Source organism: Vulpes lagopus, chromosome 22 (genome assembly GCF_018345385.1).
Source record: "Vulpes lagopus strain Blue_001 chromosome 22, ASM1834538v1, whole genome shotgun sequence".
NCBI classification, from domain to species: Eukaryota; Metazoa; Chordata; class Mammalia; order Carnivora; family Canidae; genus Vulpes; species Vulpes lagopus.
Window position 1 is genome coordinate 27,879,399 of NC_054845.1, and position 22,294 is coordinate 27,901,692.

General features: G+C 45.2%; 1 protein-coding gene across 2 annotated transcripts in view; it reads right to left on the reverse strand.

Moving 5' to 3' along the window:
• The window catches only part of EPHA4 (EPH receptor A4), a 142,287-nt gene that overhangs the window by 76,522 nt on the left and 43,471 nt on the right, over positions 1–22,294 (reverse strand). For both annotated transcript variants that reach the window (XM_041737404.1, XM_041737405.1), the window contains exon 4: positions 946–1,101. In XM_041737404.1, coding sequence (XP_041593338.1) covers positions 946–1,101 — 156 coding nt within the window. The remainder of the gene's footprint in view (positions 1–945; positions 1,102–22,294) is intronic.

The following is a 22,294-nucleotide window of genomic DNA, read 5'->3' on the forward strand; positions in this document are numbered from 1 at the left end:
TTTCTAAATAGAGAACAAAACAGTAATAGTCATAGACACAGCAAAAGCTAAAATATATTGAGTAGCATCACGTTACGCGTTTATATACCACGTAACCAACACGAGGGGGCTCGATACCAACGACCCTGGAGGGGGTACTATTATCATTAACCCTGCAGATGAGGAAATGGGAGGCCGAAATGTAAGAGACTACATGGTCCTCCAGCTCCTAACTGGGCGAGCGGGAAAACAAAGCCCAACCCGAGGGAGCCCGGTGCGCCAGGCCCTCAGCACCATCCCTCCCAACACTGACTCACCCACTGGAAACACCACGGGTGGAACCGGGCCCCGCCTCTCCCTGTCCTGGTCAAGGTCACAGCCACCGTGGGGGCTGTGAAGCCCAATGTGCACAGGAAAGAAACGGCAACACTAGGAGGCCCGTCCAGAGAAGGTGCAGGAACGGATTCCCCTGCTGCCCTGTGTACGAGGTGCCAACCCCACCCGTGCCCTAGCCCCGCACTTATTGAGCCCCTATCATTAAACAGGCATTTATGAGGATCCGGGCCTAAGTGCTATGAACACAAAACTATGAGGAAAGAAGGAAGAAGGGTAATGACAACGCAAGCCATGACATCAGTGCCCAGAACTGAAACCACGGCCCACGCACCATCCGTGCGTGGCACCCTGCCCCCTACCTGTTCCCTCGCGGCTCTAAGCTTCCCCAAGACTCCTTGATGAGGCGGGGAAGCCACCTGTGAGCACCACCTCCGCTCTAACCGCCCAGCCACACGGCCCGGATCGCTCGGATCGCTCCACCGCTCGGCGGGCAGCCGGGCATCCCGAGGCCACCGGGGCGGCGGCAGGGACCCTGGCTTCTCAGAGGCCTTGCCCCTCGGCCCCCCGCGGGGCTGACCTGGGCCAGGGCCCTGCAGCCTCGAAGAAACAGGACAGAAGCACACGACTTACGGGTGCAGGGCATGGAGGCGGCGTCGTTGTCGGCTCTGAAAAAGCCTCGGTCACAGGTACACGATGTGGCTCCTTCCCAGACCGAATAGCTGTGGGGCGGGCACTTGGCACAGGCCGCATCCGTGGAGAGGGCCTTGTAATACCCAATTTTGCAGGCTGCAGGGAAGAAGAGAAAACAAAGACAAAAAAAAAAAACCGTAAGACCACGGCTAAGAGAGGAAACCAAATGTCACCTCCTTGCTGGAAGAGGCGACACATGTCTGTTAAGTGCTAGCGGTCACCCGGCTGCGGAGGCAGCTCAAGCAACCAAAGGCATCGATTATTTACGCTCACCCTTTAAAGTCATCGCGCTCCTGATCAGGTGGCAAGGAGCCCTACGGAAGAGATTGCTGAAAACCAGTGGAATCAGTAAAATTACAGGTGGGCGCGGCTGATGTGCGCAGCACCGGCCCGGCCCGCAGCACCTGCTGCCCGGGCCCTGTGGAGGCCCCCCCTGAGGAGGACCAGCGCTGAACCGGAAATTCTTGGTACCGGACCATGCATCAGGGGAATGTCAGGGACCAGCTTTGACCCAGGTGTTCTGCCCACGAAGCCTATACTCTGGGCTACATGCTATGGAGTCGGAGAGCCTGGTCTGGACCCAACAGTTGGAAGCGTACCCTAGTCCTAAAAAATCACTTGTGATTATTTCCTAATCACAGGGACAGACCAACAAAGCAACAAAGCATGAAAGAAAAGAGTTGGTGAGACACATGTCACAATTTCAAGAGAAAGTAATATAAAGTCCCAACCGCAGATTCTGGAATCTAATATGCTAAGTTTTTTTTTTTTTTTTTTTTAAGATCAGCAGATATTTTACGTTTATTTTCGAATCAATAAAACCCTCCGGTTTTTCCCTGTCTCCATTTTTTTCAACACCCACCCCCTGTCCTCCTCATGTGCGCACACCCTAAGTGGCTGCCGCAGAGAGCACGGGCCATATAGTTCTTTATGCACCTGACAAGCTTTCCATGACTTCATCTTCGCAAACATCACACTGACACCAAGAGCTGCTTTTACTAATGTGGAAAATCTCCATAATCCTGTGAAACCCCACAATAAAAAATAATTAATAGGGCCTTGCTCGCCCCTTTTTCTCCCCTATGCCACTCACTGTCACCTCCCAAATCTGTCTCAACCTGAAATAAAAGTTGACCAACACCATCAGTATTAAGCCCACAGCGACAAGGCCATCCAAAATAAAGTTTCTTCGTTAAGACCAGAGGTTTAAAAAAAAAAAAAAGAAGAAGAAGAAGAAGGGGACAGTTAACCCACAATCTTTCCAATATGATTCACTTTCCATTTTCTCCATTTATCTCATCCTGAGGATGTTCCTAAACGATCAAAAATACCAGCTGGGAGAAGGACCCATCAGGCATTTTCCATGAGCCTGGCCACCAAAGGAGACTGACCATTTTACTGGAAGGTTTTACTGGAAAGAGTCAATAAGAAAAAGAGATCCATGAAACTGCTTGATTCTTTGAGATAGAGCCACATTCCCTTGTCTCATTACTCATCCATGAAGCATCTGTATGGCTTCCAGTTGAAGTCTGTTCCTCCCTCTTGCATATCCGGTTGGTATTTTCTTAATCATGCTCTTGTAATGGCAAGCGGAAAGGGAGTTGAGCAGAAGCTCCAGAGAGGCACAGTTACTTCACTATTACTAACTCCAGTTGTTTATGGAATTTCCTTTAACGAGCCAAAACTTTATGATGTGTGGAGCCCCGACAATAAAAGCGCTCAGAGATCAATCTCTCCCTTATTTGCCTTCGTCTTTCACTGGACCGGAGCATCTTAGAAAAACAAGTGGCTCCCATGACTGAGATTTATGTGTCTCGAGCTTATACGCATCACATCATTAGGTATGGGTCAACATGCAAGGTGCTCTTTGGTCATGCCTAAGATGGCCCTAGGGTTTCGATTAAAATCAGAAACACCAGCTTTGGGAGGCAGATGCACTGAGGGTCAAGTTTGTCCTTCCCACTTCAAACACGAGTCCCTGAACTCAGAAACAAACCCACTGGGACCTTTCTGTCACTCAGTCACAGCCAACAAAGGCCAAGTTGTAAAAACCTGGTGTTGGGTTTGGTGGGGCTCCTTGGACTGCCGAGGAGTCATAAATTGCTCTTATTTTTTCACGTCTGGATATTGGGAGAACATTCTCTATGTTCCCGATGAAGCTTATGTACCTCAATCCCGTCAGGCCTCAAGATCTAAAATCTCACAATGGGAATGGAAGACTGACAAGCAAAATTGGCCCATGATTGATTCGTCGCAACATGAAAATGGAGCACGTTCAAAAGTTGTAAGGAAGAGGAAAAGCAGAGTGTTGCTACTTCCTCAACTTCTGAGCTGATCGGACTACTTCCAGTTAAAAAATTAAATTCATCGTTCACAAAAGTCAAATTACAGGATGTCTTGAATTGCTGTAAGTCAAAAATTGGTCGTATGTTTGCGTTGATTTAAGGAAAAAAGGAGACGGCAATTTTATATGTTTTTCTCCATGTCCCTGAAGCTGCCATGAGTGTGTTAGCACGAGTACGTGTGAATTCATTTGGGGAATATGGAGTTTTATACCTATTTGGAAAATGGAAGGCTGCCGTTCTTCAAATACCCTACTTTTACTCTTGTTTCCTCTGCTTTTTCAAGTGCAAGCAAAAATACAAAATTGTCATTGCGCTATTCTCAGCAACTCTTGTTGCCCTTAACATACCTTTGTCTTTGACTACATTAAAACCACGTGATTAATATTTCAGGACTCTTAGCAAGGAGCTCTCAAATATAATAGTAGTTTTTCGTGTACACGGCCGCTTGGCCGCCTACCTTCAAGATGACCTACTAAATTGATGGTAGAAGTACATTTTTTTGCTCATGTGGTTCACGGCCTTCCAGCATTTGGCGCCTGAATGTGTAAGTATGTCCCACATTTACTCCTTCCTCACTTATTTGCATCTTAAAACTTTCACTACATCTTTCATTCTAAACAAAATCCCCATGCGAGGTGCATTTGGTAGAGCAAACATTGACATGTGTTGTGATTTCCCAGCATTCTCCCGGGGGGTGCCAACTACCTCACTCTACTCTGTTATGGAAATGGCCTGGTGAGCAAGTCCACAGTGAGTCACACTCTACCCCGGGGAGGGCGTGCGACTGCTTCTGCCCCCTTGCCAGAGTACAGCATGAAGGCGCACCTTCTTTGGCCTTTCAAATGCGTCATTGTGGGAAGATGAGTTCACAGGTGCAGAGCAAACTTTGAATTCGTGTCCTTTAGCTTCGCCTTAATTAGTCCTTTCTGCTGAATTTAAATGAGAAGATACATGAGGGCAGGAAGAGGAAGAAAAACTATTTTCTTTTCTTTCATCGGCACAATGAGGTACACTTTAGGAGAGTTTTTGTAGAAGTTTCCCTGTGGAATATTTAAACATCATAATTTCTGGTTAAATAGAAAACCAAAAATGTTCTTCACGTTACGTGGTGTCTTCAGGATTTCTCGGTGCAGAGAGGACTTCCAGGAGGTGTAATGCCCAATCTAAGCAGCTAGTTAAACCGACTCTTTAAAAATATTGTGTATGGAAGTTATGGTCACTTTCCTCCTTTTTTTTTTTTCCAGGAATAAAGAAAGACTGTCTTTATAGTTCATTTTTCAGCAATTTTGGTTTGTAAAAGTAGCTCATAACCACAGCAAAAGTGATGACCTATCAAGCATTCCTTGAGCATTTACGTTGTTTTTCTGCATGACTTTATTTAAGCTCCACAACAACCCTGTGAGCCTGAGGCTTTATCACTATTCCCATTTTGCAAGTGAAGAAACTGAGGGTTTTACGTAACTTGCCTGAGGTCACACAGTTGAGCGTCAGCATCTAACCTCAGCTCACGTTTTTTTTTTTTTTTTAAGTTTTTTTTTTTTTTTTGTATGCACTTCTATGGGTCGCACTGACACTGATATAATTGAGTACAAAAGAACTGAGGATGGTCCCAACTTTCATTGTTCCCTACAGTCCACCCCGTGGTCGTCTGCACCCCCCACGCTTTGCAGTCTGCGACCCAGTTTCCAATTTAAGGCTCTCAGACCTGTGCTGGCCAGGAAGATGGCTAATTGATGCCACAGGCAGCTCCTGAGCACTTGAGATGTGGCTGGTCCAAATTGAGACAGGCTGTGAGTGAAAAATACATACTGGGTTTCAAAGAGTACTGCAAGAGGAAGTGTCTTATTAAGAATTTTTATATTGATTATATATTGAAGCAATAATAAAGCAGGTGTATCAAGTTAAAAAAATGTATCAGTAAATTTAATTTTACCTTTTAGAGTTCACTTTTTTTTTTAATGTGATTACTCAAAATTATCTGAATGGCTTGCATTATACTTCTGCAGGGCAGCACCACTCTCCAGTGGACCATATTAAGGCCCTTGTGGAAGCACGCAGGCGCAGAGGGACTCCTGCAAATGGTAGGTGCCAAAAGTGTAGGGGGCTTGAGTCACAATCATGAGTGCCCAAATAAAGGTGGCCGAGGTGAGAACTGGATTTGTCTCTATTTAGTGCTGCTCTCAGCTATCTAACTAATTCGGAAAAACCTAATAGGGGCTGATGTACTAGCAAATAGATACCAAGAGTTAAAAATTAACTTCCTGGGTAACAAATTTGCATTTTAATCCAGAGTCCCCTAGAAGGTCTAAACTGAAATTCCAGCAGTGGCTCTCTCCGGGGAGAGTTGAACCTCTTATGCAAACTAGTAGCTGTCTCTGGGGAACCTCTTGGCTCTGGGGAGTCTGTGGGTCCCTCCAAGCTCTTCATGTAGGTATGACATCAGGCCCGCGCTTCCAAGCTGGCTCTATGGGAACTTCGACTTGCGTGTGCTGTGGCTACCCAGTAGATTCGGTGGGTTTGGGAATCTACTTTAGAAATATGAGTCGCTTTTAAAGGGCATTACCTAATCAGTTCTCGATTAATCATTCACTTGCTAGACTATTATATGAATAATTTAAGAAAAATTGATGGGAAAGGAAAACAATCTGCCAAATAGGTTTCTGCTCTGAAGTTTTTATCACAACACACAAGCCCCAGCCATCTCTGGGGAAGCTGTGAACATGAACAGATTTCCCACGGTACAGATGGGAAGACTGACACCATAAAGGTGAAGGATATGCCCCAGGCGGGGTTGGTTTTCTAACCCAGGCAGTATGGCTGGGATTACTATGCTTATGGGTGAAGATGGGCAGGGACATCGTTTATAGAGAAATGGGGCTCGCCTTTCCACTCCCAAACATGGCCAAACGCTGGAAAATTCACATGGTCCAACTCATCTTCATTCCACAACTGGTTTGACTGATATACGTTGAGACTATTTGAACATTGAGTTTTTGAAGGAAACTTAAAAATCATCTAGTCCAGGGATTGGCAAATATTTCCGTAAAGAGCCAGATAGTTAAATGATTTAGGCTTAAGAGTCATACCAAGACTATTAAGAAGGTACTTACAAGAGAAAAATCTAACAAATTTTCTTTAATTTTTTTATTGATGGAATTCAAAACGTAATAGTAATAAAAAAGTCCTTTTTTTAAAAAAAAAAAAGCAGGTTTAATCATGATAAAAATGAAATTCTTATCTGGGGAGATAACATTTTGCTTAGTTAGATTTCAAAGAAAATGTTCCATATTATCAAATTGATTGCAAATGCCGTTTGTAAAAAGCATTCTTAGCTCTCAGCCCATACGAAAACAGGTGGCAGGCCTGAGGGCCAAACTTTGCTGACACTTGATCTAGTCCAACATACTCGTTTTTGAGATGAATGACTTGCCGGTAGTTCCTTCTAGAGCATTCCAGGACTAAGTCTGGAATCCGAGGTACCGTAGTCTCTGTGACCCTGCAAGGCCTCCCTTAGTTTTGCAGTGAAGCTTAATTAAAAAACAAAACAAACAACAAAAAAATACTTTCTATTGCTGCAAGACAGTCAACTTTCCATCAACCACTCTCCTGGAAAACTGATTTGACTCAGTGTTATTATTAAGTAAATCCACTTTTAAGTTAATTTTCTTGGTTAAACGAAGTAGCCTGATTTGGGAGACATTCCTCCTCCATTTGGGGGGCAAATATATCTCTTAGACTATTGGAGTTTTTGCCATTTAACATTGTGATTGATTTTAACGTCACATTGTTTTAAGGTTTTATTTCCTGGGAATCTTGAGCTTGAATTGCGGACCTCCTCTGTACAGGAAAAGAATGCCATTAATTTTTCCTTTCTGAGCCCCTAAAACTAAAAGAGCAATCGAGATACTTTGCACTTATGATGCCTGTGGATAAATGCTGCCTTAACCTTCTGCCAGTGTAGATGGGTTTACTCCCCACCCAACTGGAGGATATGCGTAGGCAGAGGAGGTTCAAACACTTTAGAAGAGATTACTGATCTCTTAGGCCATTCCCCCTGGGGCCTACCCTCTAGTTTGGGAGGCCAGCTGATTTAAAAGGGGCGAGGCATCAAAGTGCAGATGACCTGAGTCCAAATTCGGCTGGGATGCTGAGCTTCTATTCCCAGCAGCCGTCACTCTCAGACTTTAACATATATCAGAATGATTTTGAGGTCTTGTATAAAGATCAATTGCTGGACTCCAATCCAACTTTTGGATTGTCCGATGGGGCCCGAGAATTTGCTATCCTTACAAATTTCCAGATCGGTGACAACACGGCTGGTCCTGGCACCGCACTTTGAGAACCGCTGCCCACCTGTAAACAGACCCATCTCTAAGCAAAAACATCAAAATACAGTTTATCTCAAATGAGGTAGAAGTATCTCATCCTCTTCCAATACAAATGCTAAAGGGAATGAAAACGGCTTAATTACTATGGGGGGGCGGGGGGAGGGCTAATTATTATCGGGGCGGGGGGGGGGGGGGATATGGCATATTCTCTGCCATCGCCTAAACCAATGGAAACTTAAAAGAATGAATGACTTCCTTATGAAATTGAAATTATTCTTCAAACCAGTATAATTGCTCCTTGTAATAATCCCCAACTTCATAGAACAGAGCCTATCGTGGATTGTCTTTATAAAAATGGACTAACCTGGGGGGGCCTGGCTGGCTCAGTGGGAAGGGCCAGTGACTCTTGATCTCGGGGTTGTGAGTTCCAGCCCCACACTGAGGGGAGAGATTACTTAGAAATAAAAAGAAATGAATTAATCCAAAATCCAAAGGAAATTTATTAATTAGAACTATCTCAAATAAGTAGTTTTCTTCTAATACCAGCACTATGATCACTGTTTCTTCTGATACTGTGCTTCAGAACTACTGAAAGGAATGCTCCATCTGTGTTTGCTTGATTTTAGAACTGTCTTCTGTTATCTGGATGGTAAGTGCAGGATGGTAAAAACAGGTGTTTGGGGGTTTTCTTCTTATTGTTTTTTTTCATTTTTTTAATTATTAAACAGTGGATCAATGATTTAGAGATCTTTTATATACTCTGGAGAAAACGCTTTCTGAAAGACAGTTGTTCTGGCTCTGAAAGACCAGAAAATGAAGTTTATCCCACTCATGCCAAGATACACTTCCTCTACCAAACAACTGAGTAAAACCTAAAAGATAAAAAAAAAAAAAAAAAAACCTAAAAGACCCCAGAACTGAAGACTGCCCTGATGCTGGTGACTTTTGGTCTTCATTCTCCTGGGGATGTTATTTTGAAGTGGCTTTTGGGGAGATGGTGAAAACAAAGTTTCAGATAAAATGAAAATATTTTTTTTAGGCTTACTGTAATCAAGTTTATAAAGGAATAGACTGGAGATCTGTTTCGGATGGTATTTGGATGATATTTAGGACAGAGATGTTTCATGATCATCAACAACAAGATCGTAACGAAAGTAAGCGAAAGTAAAGAAGGACAAAGGCAGAAAGTAACGCAAAAACAAATCACTGGCTATTTTTTTTAATGTCACATTTCTCCTCACTGTCCCATTTCCTTTTAGACTGCGGAGTACTTTATAGCAGGGGACAGAATGGGAAAGGCACGCACTTGGGTCCAGAGTCACATGGCCCTGGATTTGGTCTTTGCCTTGCCATCATCAGACGTGTGGATTAGGACTTTACCCACTCTGACTTCAACATTGTCCTCTATGGGGGCTTGGTGTGATGATGAAATCAGACAACAGGGAGGAGTGAAGCTGGGGGGCCTAGCCTGTATCAGCGATGCTCTAAAAAGGTCACGTGTTATCACCACAGTGTCATGTGGCTGGCCTGCACCAGATGAGAGTGTGGATAATCCCTGTATTTTACATAGTACCAGAGATCATTTTTAAAACACTGCAAGAGGGGATCTGGGGGGCTCAGCGGTTGGGCACCCGCTTTCAGTTCAGGTCGTGATCCCGGGGTCCTGGAATCAAGTCCCACATCGGGCTCCCCGCAGGGAGCTTGCTTCTCCCTCTGCCTGTGTCTCTGCCTTCTCTCTGTGTCTCTCATGAATAAATAAATAAAATCTTTCAGAAAAAAATAAAAATAAAACACTGTGAGATAACACACCCATATTAGTTCACTTCCCCTGCTAACATGATACAGCAAACTTGAGGGTGACTTCTCGCTCATAGCATCTGCAGCTTATTTAGTGACTGCAGGTAAGATCAGTCATTGGGTAAAAATACATTCATATTAAAAAATACGTAGACACATTTTAAGAACAAAATAAATAACTGGGTTGTGTTTTCAAGGTTTCTTCTCTCCCCTGATAGTTTATGATCCAGACCGTCTCTTCCAGCAAACCACAGTTCTGTCCTATTCTCTACATTCCATCTCCTGCTATTGTTTCCACTCTTACTTGGGAACTAGCTTTCATAAAAACAGACAATGGGAAAAAAAAAAAAATGACCGAAAAATCTATGCCGAAAATTGACTTGCTCTTTCAAGAACAGAATGCAGGATCATCCCATAAATAGGTGGGTAATTCTAAAATGTCAGATGTAGATGGTTTTGCAGAAGATGCAGTAAATCCTCAGGAAGGAAGTTCACATAAAGCTTGCTCAATCTGAATTAACTCCATAAAAATTATTGAGCACAAACAAGAAGAATGTAAGGGAGAAATAACTTGTTATTTCCCCTGCTTGCCCTGGAAAACAGACAATCTAATTATATGAGGTGCTATTTCTTTTTGGTGAATTTGGAAGGAGTCAACTTGAGCTATAACAGAAGCTCTAAAGTAGACCAAAGTTCAATTAAACATGGAATTAATTAGTGGATGCCGCACACAAACAAGACCTCATTCTATTGTCAGGAACTCTGCTGGGCCCTCCTCCAGACAGATGGGAATGAAGATCCTTGGTTGTCATCTTTGTACCTGCAACCCTTGGCTGGTACGCCTGGGGCTCTCCCTCCTGGGGGAATTTTTAAGGGCTCTGGCAAAGGCAATCAGGCTCCCAAATACAGATGTAAGTCACTTGAGTGATAGATAAAGTGAAAGGGCGGCTTTGGGATTTTTGAAAAAGACATCATCTATTCTGTTTGTTCTAAACAGAGGTTGCCACCAGATTTCATCACGGTGCAGTCAGACACTTTTACTTAGTTTGATCATGACAATTCCACCCAAGATGGAGTTACTGGGAATTTACAGTGGGTCACAATAGAGCCAATAGAAACCAATTATTTCAGCTTGATAGGAGATGACAATTTTAAAATAGAAGGCAGCACAGCAAACTGCTGCTTGCGATGATTTCTGTAATCACAATAATTTCTTTTTTAATATGTAGTTTGTTAAATAAAGAGTCTTTATTCCAACTCTAAAGCCTTGTTCTTATTCTCCCACTTAGGGCACTGAAAATTTTCTATGTGTAAAAAAAAAAAAAAAAAAAAAAGAAGAAAAGAAAAGAAAAATCACAGATTTTAATATTGCCTTCAAAAACAATCAATTCAGGGAAAACATGTAATCCCTAGAGAAACTCTACAAACTTCGTATGTTTCCCCTTTATCTCCTACCTGAACTTCACACATCGATGACCCTGACTTTCTCCAGTAAACATTGAGATTAGGGAAACGTTAACTTGATTTTGTTTTCAATTTATCAATCCTGTTGAAGATATGAATTCAAGTATATTCAGCAGAACTCAATTGAATGACTTATCATTATATTTCAAGGTCATGACAAAATTTAAGCTTATCAGCTCTTCTAATACATTAAAGTTTATATTAAGAAAGCAAACGAATGGACGCTAAAAACACACATGATCACACTATAAAGAAAAACAATCAAGAGAGACCAATACATTAAGATGAGCTAAATGCAGAAAGCGTTTAGTCATGTTTTTAAAAACACCTCATCTCTGCCTCGAATTTGAATATAAAATTACTGAAAATAGAAAGGAACACTCTTGAAAGATTTAAATAAGCCCTGCCACATAAACTATTAATCCTCACCACGGATAGTACATCATTCACAGCGATGACATGCAAATCCGAAGCCATTAACACCGAACTTGATTACCCGTGACATTTCAGAGAGGGCCAGGCTTTTTGATGAGTTCCTATTGTCTTCTTCACCCTTTGATATTTGGGGTCCATAAAGACCAGTGGCTCATTACATATCCACTGATTACAAATACCAGGTCAAGGCGCTGAGTAAGGAAGCAGCTGGTCCTCACTCCCACACCTGACACTACCCACCCCCATCTGCATTTAATACAGAGTCTGTGTGATGAGCATTATCATGTACAAACGTCCCCCGTGGAGAGGCATGTGCATGTATTCACTTGGCCACTCATGTTTTAGTAAACATCCACTAAGCCTTTATATAATAACAGTGGAAGTAGCAATGCGGGTGAATGCTTACTGAGCACATACTAAGCACTACAGGGCGAGCAATGTGCTCCTGCCTTCAGGACCACTGCTCAGCCCCACATCTTAAGGAACATTCGTTCCCCGGCAGAGGCACCTGCAGACCATCATGCGGTTCTTCCCTACGCACCCAACCCAGGCCACCTGCTAGTAGAAGGAACATTGTAGAAAAATGACATCTGAACGAGTAAGCGAACCCTGCGTGGAATATTCCCCAAGAAAAAGACGTTAGCCAGGAAGCTTACCCCAGGGGCTGAAATGCCAGTGACTCCCAACCGGCAGCAAACCATGTGGTGGGCACTCCAGGGACCCACCAGGCTGACTTAGACGAGGACCCTCTTTTAACAGAGATCACAGCCCGACTGGAGAGAGAAGTGGTTCCCTCCACGGACAGCCTGTTCCTGGCTCATTTTCTCCATTTAAAAGTAAAGGTGCTAAAGAAGAGCGGGAAAGAATGAAATATGTCCTGAAGGCAGGGCCAGATCAAGAGGAACACGTGTTAAATAATTATTTGATTAACTCCGGCGGCATCGCTAGTCATTGTCATCCAAACGACTTTATCGCCCGGGTTGTCACAAATCATGATTTACGCGGCTGTAATAACTGCTTGGCGCCCCTTCTTCTTTTTTGTTATGTTGATGCGAACTGAGGATCTCAAAAAATAAAAATAAAAAGTGCAGCTTTTAAAGACTGGCTTCCCCGTGTTAGTTATTAGCAATGCACTACAATTCGTTTTTTGATCATGGATCCCTTTGCTGGTTCCTTTTTGAAAATGATTGTCCTGAGAGGTTTTTTTGTTGTTTTTTTTTAAGAGAGGGTTAAGATTCTGAGTACTTGTAATAAAAAGAAAGCGATTCATGTTTAATGGATACGATCAGGTTCAGTATCTGTTTTGGGCATTGCAGGTAGTGGATTCATGATTTTTTTTTTTTTTTAGAACTACCTGCCAGCATTTAATATCCCATGTGTTTGACTATTCCAACACTGCTTATGTCTGTGGAGAAGAAAATAAAAATTCCCAAGGAGCTCCCAGAAGAGTCCTAGTCTAGACCAAGCGAAATTTATGGGGACTCTGCACCGTCGGCAGCTGCGACCTAAGGGACCAGAGCAAGGCCCAGCCGGCCAGACCCCAGAGACCAACGGTGAGGACTTGACTCTTCCACAAAACAGTGTATACACCGACCCACTGTCCCCTACGGACTCGGTTAGGCTCGTGCACCAGGGGGAGGATTTGATAATGTAATTGATGCATCCTGAAGCCATCAGGCGGCCGGACCGGCGGCCTAAGAAATCAGTTGCAACTGCGAGCAGGAATGTGGCGAGGCCGCAGACACCCACCTGACAAGGATGACCTAGGCCGTCGTCGGGGCCGACCCAGGGCCCCCCGAAGGACCACCTGAGCCAACATGCGCGGCTCTGACCCCCACGGCACCGGGGCCACCTCCCGGCCTTCCTTTGATCTCCTGCAGTAAAGCACAAAGGGCCGGGTCTCTAGATCCTCCCCACGGCCGGATGGCAGGGCAGGCCTGGCTGGTCCCACCCTTAGGGGCTCTGGAAGGTTCTCTTGCGGAAAGCGCCCTGGCAGCCTCCGCTTTCTGGCATCAGCCCGGATCCGTGGGAAAGAGCAAGATGCCAAAAGTGCTTGCAGGTGAATTCTTTGTCCCTTTCAAGTCCATCTGACTTACCCTGATGACTTACAAGTGTGTTTATCTTTTGTCGGGAAGGATTATCATTTCAGTCGTAAATCTTTCCCAGGTATAAATTATAAATCACAAACAGGGACGCCAGGGGAAATACCAAGTCGTCATCTGCTCGTGTGTCTGCGTCTCATCCCAGATATCAAACACGAGCGACCTTGATGAAAATGGGTATTAGTACAAACAGCAACGAGCCCGTGATGCCGACATGTTCCCACAGGGTTGGGTCATGAAGGAGGAAAAAGCAGAACTCCTCCCCTTTGTCAAACAGCGACGGGATCAAAGTGAGAGATGACCCACCCACCTGAAGAAAGCCCCAGAAGGAACCAGGCGGACTAGCAGATGCGAAAGGCCTGCCTATCACTGACACAGCCTAAAGTCAAACAAACAAACAAAAACCACCTTTCCGCATCCCAAACGAACTTCTCGACCAACCTTCAAGAATGATTATGAACAGTATAGGATTCGAACATTTTTTTCTAGGATTCCATCTGCAAGACCTGGCTTACCTGGAGGTAGGGAAATGGTTTAACCATTTTGCTAATTACTCTTCCTTTCTACAGAGCACAAAGCAATGACAAATCATTGCGAATCCTTCCAACTAGTCATCAAAAGGTCGATCATTTTGGGGTCTGGAAAGCTGAGACCAAGAGGAGACCTAAATTTTATTTATTAGGATATGAAATTTATTTCCACCCTGGCCCTGAGGCTGAATCATTCTGAAAGAGGTTTGGATGTGAAGGGGGGAGGAAAAAAAAAAAAGGAAAGAGAGATGAGGTCATAAATCCTTCCCCAGTGGGCAGGGGGAGGGGAGAGGCATTAAAAAACTTTGGCAGGTGGATGATCATCTGCATGAACAAAATGAAGCCTTTTTCCTCAAGGCTATGTCAAGGTTACACTCGGGATGTCAGGAACACAACCAAGAATCCAACCCACACCCCTGAGTAGTAAGTGCAGTTGGGGAGTTGAGGGCAGGCCTGCCGGAGGCCTGGAGTCCAGTCCAACGCTCCCCAGCCAACACCCGGGGCCTCTGCTTCCTCTCAGGACCCCACACTAAGTCATTCATAAAAGCTCTAAAATCCTACTCCTGGGCCCTTCCTGTGACCTGACAGGCTCAGTGATTTGGAAGTGGCCCAAGACGTTCTAATAAGCACTAATGTCATTGACAACTGAGCGACGATGCCATTGGGCAGATGAGTCACGCCGGGACGGGGACCGGGACGGGCTCACCCACCGACGCAGGACCTAAGCTCTGCCGCTTACCTGCTACGGAACCAGGAGCAAGGGACCGGCTCCCTGGCTTCCAGAAACAACTCTCTTCCCTCCAAATATTCGTGACTTCAAACTCCTTGTCAAACTCTTTAACTGTCTTGGCAGAGATTTCAGACTGCCCCCTATATTCTTTTAGCCATTTGCTAAAATCAAAAATGAAAAAAAAAAGAACAAAGGCAAGAAGTGTCTTTTCTTGGGGGCACCCGGGTGGCTCAGTGGGTTAAGCATCTGCCTTGGGCTCAGGTCATGATCCCGGGGTCCTGGGGTCGAGACCCATGCCGGGCTCCCTGCTCAGTGGGGAGTCTGCTTCTCCCTCTCCCCACTTGTGCTCTCCCCGCTATCTCTGTCACTGCATCTTTCTCCCTCAAATAAATATATAAAATCTTAAAAAGAAAAAAAAAAGCATTTTCTTTATGGTGTCCAAATTCACTCAGTCTGTACATATTGTGGGCCACCCATGTCTGCCTGGCAAAGGAGGAGGACAGACGAGTTGTGTGTTTTCAAAGACTATGTACTCCAGGTGTTACTCAATAGGAGAACAAAACTTGCGACATGGGAGATAGTGAGGGTGAGGTGGGGAGAGTTAAAGCAGGTGCTCAGGAACTACTTTCTAAGGGGACCAATGAGTTGGGCCCTGAGCTAAAAAAAAATTGGATCAGCAAAGGTGAAAATTTACGCAGGAGAGCACTCAGGGTGAAAGAGAACATTGCAAAGGTCCTGTGGTGAGTGCGTATTAGAGGATTGGAAAGACAGGAACTGAGGCACATCCAGAGGGACGCCAAGACCAAGCTCAGAGTCCAGCAGAATCCGCATTATAAGACGGAAACTTGGGGAACAGTTGAAAGTTTATCCTCCATATGGCGATGTGACTTGCTAGAGATGTTCAGAAGACCATTTTGGCCACCGGCGGAACAGGGAGGGTGGTGAGGACCAGTAGGAGCAGGGTGACCGGCAGGGGCCACTGAGGCCAGGGAGAGGAGACAGTCACCCGGGGGTGGGGAAGGCAGTGGAGTCGGGGCTCCCAGGAAGGGTAGGTGTTCACTTTGCTCTCCCCTCGGTCCCGAGGTAGGGACTTCGGGTACCAATCAAGTGACACAAGGAAAACATTTTGCTCCTCCCCTCGGCTCCGTCCCTCCACGAGTCATGTCTAGATGCAGCGGGGCGGGCTGGGCCATCGCTGCCACCGCCAACTACAGAACGACTCCTGCACCTGCTCGGGCAGCAGCCTCTGGGAGGCTGGTAAGCAGGTCCCGGGTTCAGACCCCTCCCGCGGGGCCGTGCCTCGGTAGCAGCTCGAGGACGGCGCCCCCGACGTCGGCCGGCCAAGGGCCAGACTCCTGAGCATGGTTCAGCCGGGAACCAGGAGGGAGGCCACAGAGAATTTGTCAATGGCGACGGAAGCAGGTGAAGTTATTAGGTTTGTGGTTGGCATCAGGTCGCTGTTGGCGTGGGCAGTGCGCCGTTGTTCTGCAAGCGAGATGGTCCGTTGCCTGTTTGCTCACAGAACCAACTTTGACCTAGTTGGGAGACGACAGAGAGCGGGCTGGCTACCGGGAAACTTGGAAAACGGAAGTAGATTCATTCAGACCCGGCATCATCCGTGCCCATTTTTCTAGATTGCCCCAGTGGTCACGGAGCTCAGTCCTCAACCTTCGGTGGAAAACGGTCTACATCTCCAGCTTGTAAGAAATGAGGAAGCTTCCCTGACACCTGTACCCGCCAGGAGGAAGTCTCTCTCTTAGAGACCCTTACGCAGCTTCTCTCTACCCCCTTCTCCTACACAACGGTAATACAGTAATGAGCTGCATGTTTGGAGGCTGACTGTCCATTTCTCCCACAGAACACATCTTCCTTTCTTTTTTTTTTTTTAAATTTTACTTATTCATGAGAGACACAGGCAGAGGGAGAAGCAGGCTCTCTGCAGGGAGCCCGATGTGGGACTCGACCCTGTAGGCCCTGGGCCAAAGGCAGACGCTCAACTGCTGAGCCACCCAGGCGTCCCCAGAACACCTCTTCCCCTGGGTCTGGACAGCAGCACCGATGCGCCTACCCTGCTTATCATGAAAGCTCTAACAGTGAGGACACTATCTTATGATGCTAGTGGCTCGGCCAATGTTTGCTGAGTGAATAAACAGATGCCTGAATGATGCCTTTAGCATCTGAACTCTGATGACCATCTCAAGAGGTCCGGACAGTACGTGACTCAGGCCACTCTTGCCCGACCATTCCAGTGTCACTTTTGTGTTTCCCGGTTTCTCCACCATTGGGGTTTAGATTTTCCTTCCAACAGCCCCACAACATTACCGGCTTGGCTGAAAGTTGCCAAAAGGGTAACGAGACAATCCTAACACAAGAAGGCACGGAGGTCCGCCGCTCATCCTTAAAGATAGAGGAGTAGGTAGAGGAGGCAGGATTTTAGCACTTTCTGTTTGTGACCACCTGTCCATCAGAGAAGAAGAAAGCCGTGGCTCAGATTACCCAACAGAAAGTGAATCCAGGAGCAGATGAGTTTTGAAAAGCCAAAATATTCAGATATGAATAATTTGGGAGAGAATGACAGCAGTAAGGGTTGGAGGGGTTGGAGCTGGTAGAGGAAGAAAGAAGTCCTATCAAAGGCAGCCTGGAGAGCTTAGGCAGATAGGATACGAGAGAAGTCCCTCCGCTAGATTACTCCCACTCTCCCACACACAAGTCCCTCAGCCAAGGCTCCTTGACCAACAAAGCGGGCACAGATATTAAACACGACATGGTGCAGTACAACAGCTAGGGTGCCTAGAACTGCAGTCTTTAATACATTTTTAAAAGCATCAAAGGAGGGGTGCCTGGGTGGTTCAGTCTGTAAGGCGTCTGACTCTTCTTGATGTCAGCTCAGGTCATGATCTCGGGGTCATGGGACCGAGCCCTGCGTCAGGCTAGGCACTGAGCACAGAGTCTGCTCCTCCCTTTCCTTCTGCTTCTCCCTCTGCTTGAGCTCACTCTCTCTTATAAATAAATAAATAAATAAATAAATAAACAAACAAACAAACAAACAAATAAATAAATAAAAGAACAAGACCTCAAAAGAGTGGAAAACAACCAACAAGAACCACGGGTTGAGAATACTAGAAGACTAAGATGCCCCGGGTCCTGTGGCCACAAAGGCAATCAGGTTTCCCCACTGCAACGTTCAGCAAAGCATAGTTTCTGGAAAGGGATGTTTGAACCTCCAGGCCCAGACAGTGGAGCTGATGCTAATCGGGATGGGATGCGGGAGGAGGGGGGTACAGCTGGTGGTTCAGAGCCAGACTCGGAGGGAAAGAGAGAAGAAGAAAAGAGGAAGACACGATTGACAGGGAGAAAACTCACTCCCTTTCCGGCAGCGTCTCCCTGTTCTGCGGGGCTCCACATGCACCCTCCCGGCTCCACATGCACCCTCCCTGGGAGCCTCTGCTCCCCCATGGTATTAAGGCTCCAAGCTAATCCTACAATGACCCTTAGGGAAAGGCCCCTCCGTCGGGTGCTCTGGCTAAAAGGACATGAAGAGACCTGTGCATAGCGGGAGGACAGCCGAGTTAGCCTCGCAAATGTGAGGCAGAGGTAACATTGGAAACTCAGCCTGAACAAACAGAAGCAGGTTACCTCCAACACAATCTGGAGTTCCGGCCATGCCTTTTCTATCTCTCGGCAGATCGTTTTTCTTCCTCTGTAATTTATCAGTTTTTCTGTCTCTCCCCTTACCTCTGTTGTTTCCTCTCCCGTCGCCTTCACTGGCCATTAACTGGAGTTAAGGCGAATTTTTACATACTCATTTTACGTAATAAATAAAACACAATGCGCACGCCGATGGTGCCAAGCCTGTTTAAGATCTTTCACGCGCCCCATCGTGCGTACCAGGAAATTCAAATGAAAGAGTACAGAAACCCAAGGTCCCCGATATGCAGCCCCAATTTGTCCTTCAAATATCCTCCACGTAATCAAACCAGATTGCATACCATCTGATCTTACTGGGACGGCCCACACATTCCCAATCGCTTACAGTTAATAAAATCTTAAACTCTCTTAAAAGCCCCAAATCAGGGGCTCCTAAGGTGGCTCAGTCGGTTAAGCATCTGACTCTTGATTTCAGCGAAAGCCATGATGATCTCAGCATCATGAGATCGAGCCCTGCTTCAGGCACACTGGGTGTGGAGCCTGTTTAAGATTCTCTCTCCCTCCCTCTCCTTCTGCCCCTCTTCCCCCAGCGAACCCCCCTTCACTCAGGCACGCTCTCAATAAATAAATAAATAAATAAATAACAAAAACACAAAGTCTAAATCAACTACCCTTTCTTCTATCAAGCATTACTACCTTCAGGAATCAGAACTCAAGTTTATTTTTGTGTCTATAACATTGCTACCTTTATGCTGATTTTCACATTTATTTCCCTTATTATCCAACAAGCAACTGGTAAACTCAGAAGACAAGACTCATCCTAGACACAGTCACATCTCTCTCTCTCTCCCTCACACACACATACACACGAACACACACAGTGTCCCATCTTATCTTGAATATAACAGAGGTATCTTTAGGAAGTGGGAATTTGAAACTTGCTAATTCAAGTGTTTCAAGGTTTTCAATTTCTCTCCCTCAAACTCTATTTTTGAAAGCTCACATCATCTCTGATTTTTTTTTTTCCCCTATGCATTGGTGCCCAAACAAATGAATGTAAGTCATCCTTGAAATCCATGTTTCATAAGGACATCATAACATTCGGACAGTTGTACCTGCAGTATGCATTATTCGAAATATCACACAATGACAAAAGGTTACTGCACATTCAATAACGCTTTAAAACATATTTGCATTTTACCAGCCATACTGGTATCTGCATGTATTCTAAAAGTAGAGATTATGAGAGTCTGGTAATTACACACACCAAGGTTTGGCTCGGACCACAGTATTAAATCCAAGGATATCTTGCAATTCCCTCCCCATTCTTGTCCACTCAGACTGTGATCTACGACTGTGAATTTCGATCAAGCAGCTATTGCTTGACCTAGTTTCAAGCAGCCAACTTCATTTCCAAACTTGCCCTCGAATGAGGAAAGGAGAAAAGCTCTATCCAAGACCACACCACCCGCAAGACCTCACTTCGGATGAGATGTTTCAGAACACGGAAGTGGGACTGAAATTGGCTTTAAGGTTTCTAGGCCAAATGCCTGAGAGAATAGAGATACTATACCCAAAAATAGGGCTGAGAGGAGGAGGAGTCAGATTTGGAGGGAAGGGCATACATGAAGTCAGTTTGGCATTCAGGGACTCTGAGATGCTTGTGTTGAAATGTTCAGGAAGCAATTGGAAATGCAGATGTGGAGGTTGGCATGACCAGGGACGGAGATCTAAAAACCATCTGTGAAGAAGCACAGGAGTTATGGAAGTGGAAGGGCTGAAAATTCAGAAAAAAGTTCAGGCAAGAATTGGAAATACCATGTATTTCAAAGGCAATTAGAGAAAAGGTAATAAAGAAGGCAGGACTCAAAAGAGGACACAGAGGAAGAAGGGAACTAGAATTACTGAGCACCACCAGGGAGGGACAAGTGCAGGCACTTTACACGTGCGACCTCACTTAACCCTCACCATGTGCTCTGCTCGTGGCCATTGTCCATTACAGCCACCGTGCACATAAAGGGCCTGAGCATCCTGGTGTCCACTGCCCCAGATCAAAGGCTATATTCATCATGGAAGAACCAGGAGAGTTCACGAAGAAAGTCAGAGGTCAGAATTTCATGCAGTCAAGGAAGGTGTCAGGGAGGGTGGGGCCTGGGAAGAGACTGCAGTTATCAATGTCAAAGGTGTTTGTAACCTTTGAGAGCCATAGCAGGGGAGTAGTGTGGGTGGATCTTAATTGCAGGAATGGTCCAGATGGTAAGTCGCAATGAATCAAAAAGATAGGTGACAACACCGATGCAATGACCAAACTAGAAATTATATAAAGACAACCGGTTGCCATTACAACAAAGCTCATAGTACCAGAATTTAAACCCAATAATCATACCCAATACACACCCACCCCAGAACATGGTTCAAGCAGGGTCTCCCACACTTCATTTACTTGTGTTCCATTCTCAGGAATTTTACCTTCTGAGAGTTAAATCACGGTTTTAATATCTTTTGTTTTTAAGGATTTATTGATTTATTTGAGAGACATAGAGAGGAAGAAAGCATGACAGACCGAGATCACAAGTGGGGGGAGGGGTAGTAAAAGAAGCAGACTCCCCGTTGAGCAGAGAGCCCAAGGCAGGACTCGATCCCAGGATCCTGAGATCACGACCTGAGTCGAAGGTGGACGCTTAACCGACTGAGCCACTCAGGCGCTCCACAGTTTTAATATCTTAACCTAAAAGCCAATACCCCTTGCTATAAATTAAAGGTGATAATAGAAATTAGATCCTAACAATTATTTCTTTGTAAACAGTCTATGACCACCTAGAATTTGAGAACCTGGCTAATAGCCTGAGTAATACGAACAGCATGTAGTTACTGGGGCTCACTATGCACTCTTATTACTTTAATTGACCCTCCCAAACTCTGAGGAGTATGAGTTATTATTTACTAATTAACCAATTTATTCAACAAATACTTTTTACATGCCCGGTGTGTCAGGTAGTGTTCTAGATGGCAGGGATAAATCAACATCCCCTTGTCAGATTGGTGGAGAAAGAGGATAATACATACATAATAAAAAATAAATTAAATTAAATTAAATTAAATTAAATTAAATTAAATTAAATTAAAAAATCCCAAATATATTTTTAAAATGGTAGGTGGTTAGAAGTGTTTTGAGGCGGCAATAAAAAATAAGATATACTTCCAGTGAGGAAAATAAGGCACTAAACCCATGCTTGACTTGTAGAGGGCTGTGATATGTTTATCGGGGGGTGGACTCTGTGGTGGACGGGAGATCGGATGCAGAGTGACCAAAGCAAAGGTTTCCAGACACTCCTGTGTGTTGCCTCCTGCCAAACGCCACCCACACTCCTGAGCACCATCCACAGGTGGGTGTTAAACCCCACAGATTCTGCTCGAGGGACATTCAGTGCTAGGCTTCTGGACAGAAGAATGAAAAATAAAGCTTGAGCAACTGAGGAAGGCAGAAATCACTATCTACCACAGCCAGTAAGGCAAGGGGTAAGTTAAATTATCCTTCCTCTGTATCGTTGCAGGCAGTTTTGCCAAACTGAGACTGAACATGCAGGGCAATGGTTAGTCCATGTTAAATCCTGGTGTAGCTGGAAGTCACTATGACCTACCAGGTTATGATCTGTCTTCTCTGAGGGTGAACATTCCCTGGGACGTACTATGGTCATTGCCCGTGTTGAATGGAAAGGCGAACTAGAAAATATATGGAAGTATCGTCCTACATGCTCACCTATCAGAATTTCCCAAACGCTCAATTAAACTTTAAATGCAGTTGAGGCTTGAATAATGTGGGGGTTAAGGGTGCCAGCCCCTCCTCCTCCGTACAGTCAAAAAATCTGTGTATTGGGGCACCTGGGTGGCTCACTCAGTTAAGCATCCA